This window comes from Borostomias antarcticus, assembly GCF_949987555.1.
Source record: "Borostomias antarcticus genome assembly, chromosome: 15".
In the NCBI taxonomy this organism is placed as follows: Eukaryota; Metazoa; Chordata; class Actinopteri; order Stomiiformes; family Stomiidae; genus Borostomias; species Borostomias antarcticus.
The window spans coordinates 20,082,414-20,095,790 of NC_140248.1; the positions used below are offsets into that span (position 1 = coordinate 20,082,414).

At 50.0% G+C, this 13,377-nt stretch overlaps 1 protein-coding gene across 1 annotated transcript in view; it reads right to left on the bottom strand.

Moving 5' to 3' along the window:
- The window catches only part of LOC311318923 (roundabout homolog 2-like), a gene marked incomplete at both ends in the record, with an annotated part of 120,489 nt that overhangs the window by 4,195 nt on the left and 102,917 nt on the right, over positions 1-13,377 (bottom strand). The window contains 7 exons of the mRNA XM_084450357.1: positions 437-688; positions 952-1,116; positions 3,342-3,544; positions 4,619-4,876; positions 6,164-6,320; positions 8,340-8,612; positions 11,183-11,310. Of these exons, the coding sequence (XP_084306483.1) occupies positions 437-688; positions 952-1,116; positions 3,342-3,544; positions 4,619-4,876; positions 6,164-6,320; positions 8,340-8,612; positions 11,183-11,310 (1,436 nt within the window). The remainder of the gene's footprint in view (positions 1-436; positions 689-951; positions 1,117-3,341; positions 3,545-4,618; positions 4,877-6,163; positions 6,321-8,339; positions 8,613-11,182; positions 11,311-13,377) is intronic.

A 13,377-nucleotide genomic window follows, 5' to 3' on the forward strand; every position in this document is an offset into this window, starting at 1 on the left:
ACTATTTTGGTTCTTGAAGTGGTGTTTTTACAGTGAACTTTTAACATTGGAGTCAACGGGCACTTCTGCATCCGCACCCCCAATTACTTCAGACTGACCTGAGGTGAATAAGGCGAATTCGTGTCACGATCGGCAGCAAGACTGAACCATTTCATGTAAATAGAGAGGGGCGGACAATTGGCTATCTGGATGTTTACTTTTTGCCATAAACAAGAAAAGAAAAAGAAACCGTTAGTTTTATCAGTACATTGTAAAATACCTTCCAAATAATGATGATGATGTCGAAAAAAGAGTACCTAATCTTCTAATATATTTTTAGGGCCCCTGTCAATCACACTTTTCTCCCCCATACGGCGCCACTGGTTACAACCAACAATATTCAGTGAATTCAAGTCTCTACACAGCAGTATGCGGCACCTAGAGGCCGAGTACATACATTGGTCCCCGTAGCTCTTCTCTGCGCCGCTGGGTGGCGGGTGCCCACTGTGTGGGTGGTCCGTGCCAGGTCTGTGGTGGGTACCTCTACCCAGGGTGCCCCTGCCGGGGGTGGTGCCGCCCCAGCGGGCCATGTGCTGGCGCTCCAGCGTCGACACCATGCACTCCTCCGGCGGGTCCGGCCCCCCCGGCGCCCACGAGCCGTGCAGGCGGGCCCCCACGCTATGCAGGGGCTCCTGGGATGGGGGGGCTACTGGGGGAGGGGAGAGGGGGAGGTGGGGGCTGTTACCGATGGCGGCAGCACAGACACTAGTCTACGGCAAGGTTATGGAGTCAAGTAGTCCTACAGTACAGTAGCAATAATCCGATCAAATTCCTAACGTGTAATAAACTACCGTGCTAATGAAGCCGATTCGGTTTGACCGTGAGTCTGGCGCGAGTGTGAATCGGTCCGGTGTCGTCTGCGTCCCCCCTGGACCCTCCCCCCCCCCCTTCCCTCCCTCCCCCGCGCCTTACCCTCTGTGCTGTGGTCTCTCCGTCTGGGCAGCGTCCCCACCGTCTCTGCCCGGGCCGTCCTGGCGGTGTGGGGGCCCCTCTGGTGCCCCAGGCTCTGCGTGCTCAGGGCGCTGCTCTCTGCGGAGCCGGAGCTGCCGGGCCGAGCCCGCTGGGAGAAACCAGCGCCTGCAGGTGGGGGGGGGGGGGGGGGGGGGGTGCGTCAGAGAGGGGCCGGGTATGGAGGCGGAGGGGGGCGGGCGCAGAGACAGACAGATAAGATGGGGAGAGTCACTCGGTCGCTCGGTCCATTTCAGGACACCGATGCCGTAGCGGATGATGTGGTAGACCTGCCCCCGGATGAGACTTCTGCTGGATGATGAGGTACTCCTACCCACCAAGCCAAGGTAACAGAATTTCCTTTTGTGTGTGTGTGTGTGTGTGTGTGTGTGTCTGGGGGGCAGACATAGGCGAGACCTTTGTGGAGGCTGATCCAGCACAGTTCTGCCCACGTCGCGGCAACACAGCAGATTACAGCCGCAGACCCACTTCATCACACACCACACAGACACAGCATCAGCAGTGTGATCACCCCTGTGTCACAGCCAGCTCACCTAATGGTCCATCATCTACTGGAAAACTGTCATCGACACGCCAGTGGTCTCTCTGTCTCTCTCCCTCTCTTTCTCTCTTTGTCTCTCTCGCTCACACGCGCATGCACACATGCACGTGCACACCCACGCACACACAAACACACACACACACACACACACACACACACACACACACACACACACACACAAACATACAGAATACACCCACACATGAGTACAAGTCTGCAATATAAACAGCATAGCCTTGTCCCTCCTGGTGACCTCTATGTCCACTGACTTTCTATCTTGTGTCAGACTGTCAGGCACTCAGGTCATTAGCTAGACCATTAGACCCACATAATGTGGTTGGACTATATGGTTGTGGGCCCTATAGACTGGCGTCGCCATCCTGGTCACGTGAGCTCACATTCTGCACTCCACGGATCAGTCTGGACTTCTGGACTCCCCATCCACATCGATTTCCAGAAATTACTAAATAAATAAGCCAATCAGGGACTGTGTTCTGACTGATGTTCTGCCCCCCCGGTAGACCGTAGCCCCTGATTGGTTCTCGTAGTTGATGCATGAAAATGAAATACCAGCCGCTGGCAAAACAGTCTCCCAAAGCAACGAGCGCTAGGTTCACGTTAGTAGAATAAACACAGACATAAGTGCAGTTATTTGAGAAATAGACTTAATAACATTTAAACAAGAACAGTATGCACTAGTGGAGTTTCCTGGAATAAAATACATTTTTGCCGTTCTTCTGACTACAGAAGATTTGGAAAAAGTTTTGTTACACGCAAAGGCAAGTAACGTTAGTTACTCCTGCCCACTGAAATCGTTCTGGGCAGCTAGAAGTCTACAGTATATCGCAAAAGGGAATCTTTTTGCGAGGAAGTCTGGCTTCCAGGCTAGGCCATATAGTGTTAGAATCAAATACCCAAATGAGGTGTCATAGAAATGATTTGATGATTTCAAATCAAATAAATTGAAAGTTCAATGTTTCTTTCTTTCTTGGGGATGAATTTGACTGCTGCTGATTGACCAAAATCTGTATCTTTCCCTCTCTGTCATTCAATATCTGAAGAATTAATAAGAGCGAATTTCTCAATATGAGACAATCAGTCTTGTGGTTGGTCGGAGTCTGACATGGCACGGGAAGGAAATTGGAAATCAAAAACCTGTCAGTCGAAACGGCATACAGTACGTTCAGCAGCTCCGCCCCCATAAGTGGTGGTTGAATAAAACCATATTGGTGTTCTTGTTCCACTATTCTGCAATTGTTACTCACTAGTTATACTGGTGTCATATCTGAAGACATGTGCACATGTCTAATATGTGTGTGTGTGTGTGTGTGTGTGCGTGTGTGTTACAGCTAATACACCAGATGTTGTTGTCGATGAAGACACCATTTTAGAAGTGAATGTACGTTCAATCACAGTCTGGAAGAGAGATTCCTTACCAAGGTTTTAAAGCACCAACTGCTCAACAATGCTACAGTTTGGGTACAAAATGTTAATTTCTGGTGTTTATATTTGTAAGCCTAGGTAATGCTCACAAATGTGCCTTCAGATGGCAGGAATGCCCAAGCCAAAAGCTTCTGTAAGGAATTGGCAAAATTCTATTCGATGTCTGCAACAATTGGCAATCGGCAAAATATGGAGGAGACGCTGTTTCCTGTATCCATGAAGTGAAACTGAAAACTTATTTTGTTGAGATTTACAAAGCTTGTGCATCTATTGTTTGTGTTCAATAACTTCTTGTCAAATGTGAACACAAATAAAGTTATTAAAATGTGTGTGTGTGTGTAGGTCTAACCTGAGCCATCCAGGATGTCAACACTGCGTCCAGGGGTGTAGTCAAAACTACAGAGTTTCCGTGAGACACCGTACCCTTCGTTGTCCTCCTCCTCTTCCTCCTCCGACTGCAGGTTGGTCCCCAGCTCTGACCCCAGCGTGGCCGACATGTACCCCAGCGGAGGAACGGGGGCCTTGGGTGGCTGTGGGCTGCCCTTCATGTGCCTGGTGAGAATGTCAGAGAGTATGTCAGCGGCGTTGGACAGAGAAGGGCAGATAAGGAGGATGAAAGACAGCAAGTAAAGGCCACAACACAGAACGCCACGCAATAAATGCCAGAGAGCAAAACCCAGGGCTCGTTCTGCATGGCAACCTGTGTGTGCATGTGTGCGTGTGTGTGTGTGTGTGTGTGTGTGTGGAGATTGAATTAATTTGTTCCTCTAAGTGTTTGCATATACAGTGGTGCGTGGCGATAGCGATGGCTAAATTCCTGGGTCTGCGTACGTTCATCAGAACTATGGAGCGGTAATTGGCTTGGTGTTGGACGGAAGAACGGAAGGAGGGGCAGGCCTGTCACTAACGCGTCTGTTATCTCGGCCCCAGCTGTCGGCCATGACGGCCCACGGCTCGGCCCACCTCGGAGGGGCGGCACGTTTAATCACCGGGCTCTTATTTCCCGTTGTCGGAGCGACAGGCGGTGTCGGACCCCGCTATTATCCTTCAACACGTGTCCCCGTCAACACGACAAGTTCCCCCGACGCCTGCTGGAGGTGTAATCAGTGGAGGGCTGTTTTTATCGCACTCCACGACGTGAAACTGGGGGGGCGGGGCATATAAATACAAACGATGTGAAACGTGCCACGCGGCCACTGATATGTAAAAAAAAAAAAAAAAAACTCCTCGCCAAGTGAATAGAATGACAGCTCTTTTCTCCCAGAGTGCACGGCGGAAAGTGCCGGTTTGATATTTCATGATTGAAATCGAATAGGTCATTTAAGCATAAAAAAAAAGCCTGAGGAAACTGACTGAATTCTACAAAAAGCCTTGAGTGCTGTGCTGAAAGTTAAGAGACACTAAAGGATGTGTGTATGTGTGCGCAGTGCGCACGTGTGTGTGTGTCCGTGCCTTGATGGATTGAGAAACAGGAAATGAATACCTGCACACAGGAAATTGCTCCATTCTCACACAACGTTTGGACCGAGATGGCCTTGGCCGGCCATATGCACCGTACGTACACTAGACACCCTTCTATGTGTTGATGTGTAGGTTGATATGTACAGTAGGCTGTGTGCTGCTCACCACGCCTGCTTGGCCACCTCGTACTGGTAGGCTCTGGTCAGCTCGTCCAGATGGGCCTGCAACATGGACTGCATCTCCTCGTGGTGGGCGGAGCTCAGGGAGGAGGAGGACGGCGGGCAGTAGGGGGACGACGTCGGGGAGGAGGCCACGCCCCTCAGGGGCGGAGTGGGAACGCGCTCCTCCTCCAGCTCGTCGTCCAGACCCTGGTGGAGGTAGGTCTGGACGGGAAGGGGCGGGGCCCAGCTGTCGCTGTCGTACCTACAGGGCCAGACGGGTAGAATTAGTCTGTTAGAGCACGTCAGTTGGAATCCATTAATTTGAATCTGTCAGTTAGAATCTCTATCTCCCCAGAGCAGGTTTAGTGTGACAAGCGGGGGAGGGGATGGTTTTAGTAAATGTGTACTTCTTGCTATACAGCTGCTTCACTTTCACCTTCTGCTTTCACTTGAATTCAGATTATCCAAAAACTAGAGGGGACAAAATGTGAATTTCTAAATGTGAAGAGGACATGTTCCCCCCTGTCCCTTGTGTAGTAAGCCCCTGCTCCAATGGCAATATCATGGCATGTATATAAATTATTTTCTATTACACCCGATTACAATAACGATCTCTCTGTCTCCTGTTCCAAAGAGACAGTCTTTAAGAGCCTCCCATCGGGCTGATATGGGTCCCAGCTTGTCCTCCACCACCACCACACTGGGCTAGAAAAACCCAGCGCAGAGTAATGAGGGGTGTCTCCTCTGCTTGAGAGCAGCAGGCAGCAGGAGCTCACTCAGCAGTGTGTGAACTGTTCCCACTAACAGCCTGCAGCTCATCAAAGACACACACACGCGCACACGCACACACATGTACAGTACACACACACCCACACATGCACACACACGCACACACACACGCACGCACACACACACAGACACACACATATGTACAGTACACACACACACACACACACACACACACACACACACACACAAACATGTACAGTACACACACACACGAGCAAACGCACAGCTAGAAACAGAGGAATGTTCCAGGAGATACACTGAGCCACGTTGGTTACCGCCAATTAGGAGAAGGTTTCCTTTCCTCTCAGCGGTTCACTGACAGAACAGAGATCTCTGACAGCACAGAAGCTGTGTGTGTCCCTTATTAGTGCTTCATGCATTATAATAGGCGTGTGTGTGTGTATGTGTGTGTGTGTGTGTGTGTGTGTGTGTGTGAGCGTGTGTGTGTGCGTGTGTGTGAAAGCGTGTGGTGTGCACGTGCGTGTGTGTACTGTGTGTGCGTGTGTGTACTGTGTGTGCGTGTGTGTGCGTGTGTGTGAAAGCGTGTGGTGTGCACGTGTGGGTGTGTACTGTGTGTGTGTGTGTGAAAGCGTGTGGTGTGCCTGTGCGTGTGTGTACTGTGTGCGTGTGTGTACTGTGTGTGTGTGTGTGTGTGTGTGTGTGTGAGAGAGCGTGTGGTGTGCCTGTGCATGTGTGTACTGTGTGTGTGTACTGTACGCGTGCCCGTGTGTGTGTGTGTGTGTGTGAGAGAGAAGCGTACCCTCCTCCATGGTTCTCGGGGGGGTAGTGGTCCACCTCGGTGCCTGGCAGGGGGTGCATGGGAGGGGGAGGCAGGGGCAGGTTGGCCCAGCAAGACCCGTTGGACTTGGAGCTCTTTGTTCCGCCTTTCGCCTTTTTCTTCTTCCCCCCTTTTCCACCTGCGGACCAGAGAGGAGGGGGGGGGGGGGGGGGAGAGGGTCAGACACGGAGATGGAGCTGATCTCATCAGTCTGCTCCTAGTCACCCCAAACCCATATCTCCATCCTGCCCCCTGGTCGTGGGTTTTAATGAGAGACTATTCCCTATCGTGTTCACACACAGACACACACACACACTTAGACACACAGACACACACACACACGCAGACACACACACACACACAGACACACACACACACGCAGACACACAAAAAACACGCATACATACTGTACACACACACACACACACAGACAGGCACACAGACACACACACACACCCCACCATTGCCATGAAAGCTATTTTATTATCACCTGGGCCCCCACCTGGCCCTCATTATTTCTCGTTTCTCTGCTGACAGAGCACTACGGCTTTTTCTTTTCCCCGTACTGTTGACATTTCTTAAAGAGGCGTTGAGCCGCGCTCCTGCCCGTTCCTCTCCCTCTCTTGTTCCTTATCTCCCAGGTAAGGCCGTGGTTCCGCTGAGCACACAGCCCTGAGCAGGCAGGAACGACTGGCCGAGCGGACCCCGCGACACGCCCCCTCCCGCCGTGGACGAGCTAATTGTATACCCACGGGTCAGAACACAAAGGAAACCCTGCCTCAGCTCATCAAGTGAGATCCAGAGAAACGCGGCGTAATTCTCTGACATTTCTGGGGTAGAAAAACTCCCAAGGCTTGAGAGGGGAAATCGACATTGAGAGAGAGAGAGAGGGAGAGAGGGAGAGAGGGGGAGAGAGAGAGAGAGAGAGAGAGAGAGATGGGGAGAGGGAGAGAGAGAGAGAGAGAGAGATGGGAAGAGGGAGAGAGAGAGAGAGAGAGAGAGAGAGAGAGAGAGATACGTGATTAAGAACAATATCCTCAGGGTCCATTTTCAATGAAAATGTAAATATAACATTCTCCTCCCCCCCCCATCCCCCCATCTGTCTCTCTCTCTCTCTTTCTCTCTCTCTCTTTCTCTTCCTCCTATTTCTTGCTGTGAGCTCTAATTCTAGGATGTATCCCTCTTACTATTCACTGAGAAATTATTCACCGTCCAACTTTATCTCTGTTTCTGACAGTTTGATTCCCAATCCTGTTCTTATTCCAAAACAGCCCTAATGAATGCTAAGCCCCGGTCCTCCACTGAGCATTCAACCAATGGCAGTCAAGGGAGAGCCAGCGCTACGCTTTAAGGGCACAGTTCTCCAAGCAGTTATCTGGGAACACACACACACACACACACACACACACACACACACACACACACACACACACACACACACACACAGCTTATAATAGTTTTGCTTTTTTCAATAGTTTTTATTATCAATTTCAGGTCAGTTTTAATTCGTTTTTAAAGCAGGGTTGCTACAGTTTAGTATAGTTTTTGAAAATGCTTAGTTTCAGTTGAGTTTTTATTCATTTCAGTATTAGTTTTAGTTATTTTTTCTTCTGCGCTAGTGAGACTATCCTGATCTCGCAGGCTCATGTTGTTTCACTCCGCACAAAACAAGCCTGGCGCACATCAGGCTACTCCTGCAGAGGGGCACAGTTAATAAAAAATGGAGGATAGATTTCATATCCACACAAAATACTAGGCTTATGTATGAAATGAAACTAAAGACATTTTCTCTATAATTTTAGTTTATTTTAGTTAGTTTTGTAAACACACAATACAGTTTTAGTTAGCCATCTTTTTTTGTTGTTGTAAAGACTAGTTTTTATTTTTATTTCAGTAAACTAAAATGTTTTTTCACACCTAGTTTTCGTTTTTTAGTTAGTTTTCGTTAACTATAATAACCTTGACACACACGCACGCACACACGGTTTATTTGTATATACTAATGGGGACCCCTAAACCTAACCATAGCCATAAAACGTTAACCTAGCCCTAACCCTAACCATAATTATAACCCAAACCCTGGAACCCTGCACGCGTGCACACATCCTTATCCATCCTCCCTCTGATCTCCCTGTGCGCCCCTTCTGGGCCACCGTACCGCTGCAGGGCCGTCCGTCGGTCAGAGAGTAGCCCAGGTTGGCCATCTCCTGCTGGGCCCGGAGAGAGGCCTTCCAGCGCGGGTCGGGCCTGTCCACGGCCAGCTCGTGGAAGCTGTTGGACTGGAGGATCTGTGTGGTGGCGTAGGGCGTGGCCTGGCCGCCCCGCGCCGGGCTGCTGTAGCCGGCCTTGCCTGTGAAGTCGATGCTGCTGTATATGGCTCCGTCAGAAAGCATGGTGCCCGTCTTCTCCCCCGCGCCCGAGGGAAGCACGTCTGAGACGGAGGGAGGGAGGGAGGCAGGGATGGAAGGAGGGAGGGATGGAGGGATGGAAGGAGGGAGGGATGGCGGGAGGGATGGAGGGACGGAGGGATGGAGGGAGGGATGGAGGGATGGAAGGAGGGAGGGAGGGAGGGAGGGAGGGAGGGAGGGAGGGAGGGAGGGAGGGAGGGAGGGAGGGAGGGAGGGAGGGAGGGAGGGATGGAAGGAGGGAGGGATGGATGGAGGGAGGGAGGGATGGAGGGGTGGAAGGAGGGAGGGAAGGAGGGAGGGATGGAGGGACGGAGGGATGGAGGGAGGGATGGAAGGAGGGAGGGATAGAGGGATGGAAGGAGGGAGGGATGGAGGGATGGAGGGAGGGATAGAGGGATGGAAGGAGGGAGGGATGGAGGGATAGGGGGAAACAAACAAAAGATGCATGGAGAGATAAAGTTAGCAATATTAAGGTCAGTGTGAAACACATTAGCCCTCCCCGCTGCTGCTGTGGAAGGCGCCCTGTGTTGGCTAAACTGATCTCAAATGGACTGAGATGAATTGAAGTGATTAGCCGGCCAGATTAATTACGGCCAGGCATGCGAGTCCCTGCAGGAGCCTGTTGCTGCGTCCAGAGAGAGGGGGACAGTCACACAGAGATGACCTTCATCTCCGCTCGCACACTGACGCCCTGGGGCCTCCCACCAGGGCGCCGGGATGCAGATGAGCTTAATGAAAATGACAACGCACGCACACACGCAAACACACACATGCATACGCACACACGCATACACACCAGTGGCGGCTGGTGACTCAAAAAACTGAGGAGGACAGGAGGAAGAGAGGCGAACCGCCCATGGGCGCCGGGGGGGAATTTCCCTCAGTCAGTTATTATTTGAAATATCAGCTTTAAAATGTGGATTTACAGTCAATTTTAGCATATGAAAAACTGAATAACACTTTCCTTAACTACATGCAGCATTTATTTACCATACTCATGATAATATTCATGATAATATATTACAAAACAACAATAAAACATTGTAAGCAATAGTTGTTGTAATGGATTGTACTCTTCTCTAAAGAGAGAAAATAATTGATATTGGTGAGGTGATGGAGAGGTTAGGTGATATATAAAAATGTTTTTGATTAGGGGACACTGAGGTGTGCTGGCTCTCAAACAGTTTGTTGGCAAATAGATTTGACAACTGGACAATGGAATATGTTGCACAGCAAATGCAGTATCCAACAGTTCGCTCATGGCTAGCCAGCAATGGTACAACTATGGGATTAGCTCATTTGGGTTGCTGTCAATGCTGCCACCCTTATGTTGCTATAGCCTACATTTATCAGAACAATATGAACATTCAGTTGAAAGTTTTCCATCCATCACTGGATGAGGAATAAGCACCGCAAAGCGATCAATTCTCACGCAAGCAGGAGCCAGGCTGTGGATTTCTCAGATCCGGTGTTGTGACTTAGTCTCTAGAAATGTTTTCGACAGTTTGCGCCTCCAGCCAATCTGCGTGCCTGCCTATGCCATAGCCTGACGTGCACCTTACCGGCTATAGCCAGCCAGTGGAACTGTCATGTTCAGACGGCTCTAGCTCAAAAAGTATTTATGTCAGCTTAGATATTTATATGGCTAGAATCAAGACAAATAGATGAACAGTTTGATGTTTAATATGTCCTATAATACTTTCGGATGTATTATATTATGAAGCTACGAACACATAAAAAGTCTCCAATGGCACAGGGAAGAGAAACACAAACGTCAATGCCGACCCAATCGGCCTTCACTGTGGTAAATCTGGAATCTGGAATGTGATTGGACTAACAAAATGTCAATCATTAAATCCTGTTCAGAGTACTGTCCTCCCTTGCGGTAATTTTTCAGCGTTTTGGCCAATCACAAATTAGCATGAAAAAATGACATTACATTGATAGACCCCTAAGGGACACGCCCAAGGGAGGAATTCCTCCCTTCCATAGATATCTATGGGTCCTCCAGCTGCATGTTATAGATGTCACTGTTGGAGCTTTAGAATTTCAAGAATGGGTTTTTATCCATAGGGAAAACCTGATGTATGAACTAAACTGAGATTATAAATAAATAAATGCATATATTTATATTTTAATCTCTCTCTTCTCTCCAAAAACGTACCCTTCGCTGATACACATGCACGCACGCGCACACACACACACACACACACACACACAAAGACCGCATTGAGATACATACAGTATGTCTCAAAGTTTATATTTTTGGAAGCTAATATTTTTGGATATGTGTCCCACAGAGTGTCCCAGAGAAACTAACTGTGTCAGTCCCCGTGGGACACGGCCTGTCACTTCCTCTGCTGAGGGACACCCGTCACACTGAATTATTCATACTGCTCATACATGAATTCACAGCCTCAGCCTCGGCCTCTATGGCACACTCTGGGCACACGACCCCTGACCCCACAGCTCTGGGGGTGCTGTGACCCTGGGTCCAGCGGGGACAGGCTGGGTCAGCCCTCTCTCTGCCCCCGTTTACCATACCTCTGGCCAGCCTTGCTTTGACCAGACGCCGGCCTCTCTGTGTTCTTACCTCCGCGGCCAAAGTTGCCCCGGTCCTTGGAGCCCCCCAGGCCCCCATTGGCTGGTAGGCTGGTGGAAGGCCAGGAGTCGGCCAACCAGGGAAAGCCGGGGTCACCGGCCTTCAGCAGACCAGGACGACTGGGAGCAGAGGGTGAGAGATGAGATAAAGAGAGAGAGAAAGAGGAGAGACAGGGAAGGTACAGAAGAGAGAGAGAGAAAGAGAGAGAGAGAGAGAGAGAGAGAGATACAGAGATATAGGAAGTGAAGAGTTAAGTGAGTGGGAAGGAGAAAGAGAGAGATACAGAGAGATAGGAAGTGAAGAGTTAAGTGAGAGAGAGAGAGAGAGAGAGAGAGAGAGAGAGAGATACAGAGAGATAGGAAGTGAAGAGTTTAGTGAGTGGGAAGGAGAGAGAGAGAGAGAGAGAGATTGTTAGGCAAGCAGCTGGTACTGCCTTCACTGGAACAATATTATTCATTTTCCCCCTGTGTTAGACCGGCTGCATCGACGGCAAATTGCTGTGAAACCTCATGCAGCATATCCGTTCCCGTGGAGACGCCTGCAGCACAGGCAACAATAAACAAGCAAACAGAGAGACATACAAAAGTGACAAGTCTATAAATCAGACCTGGGCTTCGCCACCCTCAGGTTCCCCCGGAGACGAGCGGCGGGGCTAAACGCGCCGACATTAAATCCATTTCAGCGCCGCGCGCTACAGGAATTTACATTTTAAATTTAGAGTCACGCAGGCCTTCCGGAGGACCGCCTTCCCGACTGACGCGGTGTACTACCTGTCTCCATGGCAACTGAGACGGCGAAGCTCATTGGCTGGCTTGGCGGGAACCAGCTCTGGGTCACTGATAGCAAAATAATCAAGGTCAAATAATTGCCTGGATACTCGGGTAGGTAAGACGGAACCGTTTATGCTCGTATGACAAAAGAGTGTGTTTATTTTTCTACCTCCTCTACCGGCTGTGAGTGAGGCCAATGACAGGCAACAGCAAGTCACATGGCTCACGTGCTGTTTGCCTGTAATTAATGCAGTAGTCCACATGACGCATCCCTGCATGAGCTGAGCCTAACAAACGCCCTGGGAATAGTGCACATCTGACTGGGAATACTGCACATCTGACTGGGAATAGTGCACATCTGACTGGGAATAGTGCACATCTGACAGGGAATAGTGCACATCTGACTGGGAATAGTGCACATATGACTGGGAATAGTGCACATCTGACTGGGAATAGTGCAGATCTGACTGCACATCTGACTGTCGATGGTTCAAAGGTGTTCAAACAACGACACTCGTTTCCATTTAAAATCAGCAGGCATGCTCATTCATTATTCACACATTTACTCAGACGCACACATAGAAACACCCATGCACACACACACACACACAAAACACAAACAGAAATAAATACCCATAAACAAACACACACTTGTGGACTCAGGCAACATGCAGGCTTTATTTTTAGAGTTTTTTTTGTGTGTGCTACATTTGTTTCAGCTCTGGGCTTGATCCACTTGCTCAGGTGTGACAAAGGAGAAAGAGAGTGAGATCATGTGTGTGTGTGTGTGTGTGTGTGTGTGTGTGTGTGTGAGAGTGTGCGTGCGAGCGCATGTATGTGTATCAGAGAACGAGAGAGAGAGAAAGAGTGTGAGAGAAAGAGATTGTGTGTGCGCGTGTGTGTGCATCGTGTTGTGTTGTGTACATTGTGAGTGTGTATGCATGGGTGTTTCTACAGAATGTGTGCGTCGCCAAAATATGTGAGATTCACAGTAGAGGGGAAAGGAGAGAGCAGACAGAGGGAGAGCCTGATCTCTCAGTCCAGAGGGACTTCTGACCTGATATCCCCTGATATCCAGAGGTGTGTGTGTGTGTGTGTGTGTGTGTGTGTGCTCTGTCAGTGAAGGGGTTCCCATGCATTCCCATGCGTCCTCCCTGGACTGCCTGAGTCATTATCCCCTCGCTGTACGTCCTCACATACGCTTGCATTACGCATGCATCCCTCCTGCCTGGACAGGCAGATTCATCACCCTCCCTCCTCCTCCCCCTCCCCCTCCCCCCTCCCTCCCTCCCTCGTCCCACCGCCCCCCCCCCCCCCGCCCGCGGCCGGCACAGAGAGATGAACGAGCGAATAAAGAAATGCTCGGGCCGCATTAATTGTTTCTGATAATTTCAGGGGGGAATGATTGATGACTCA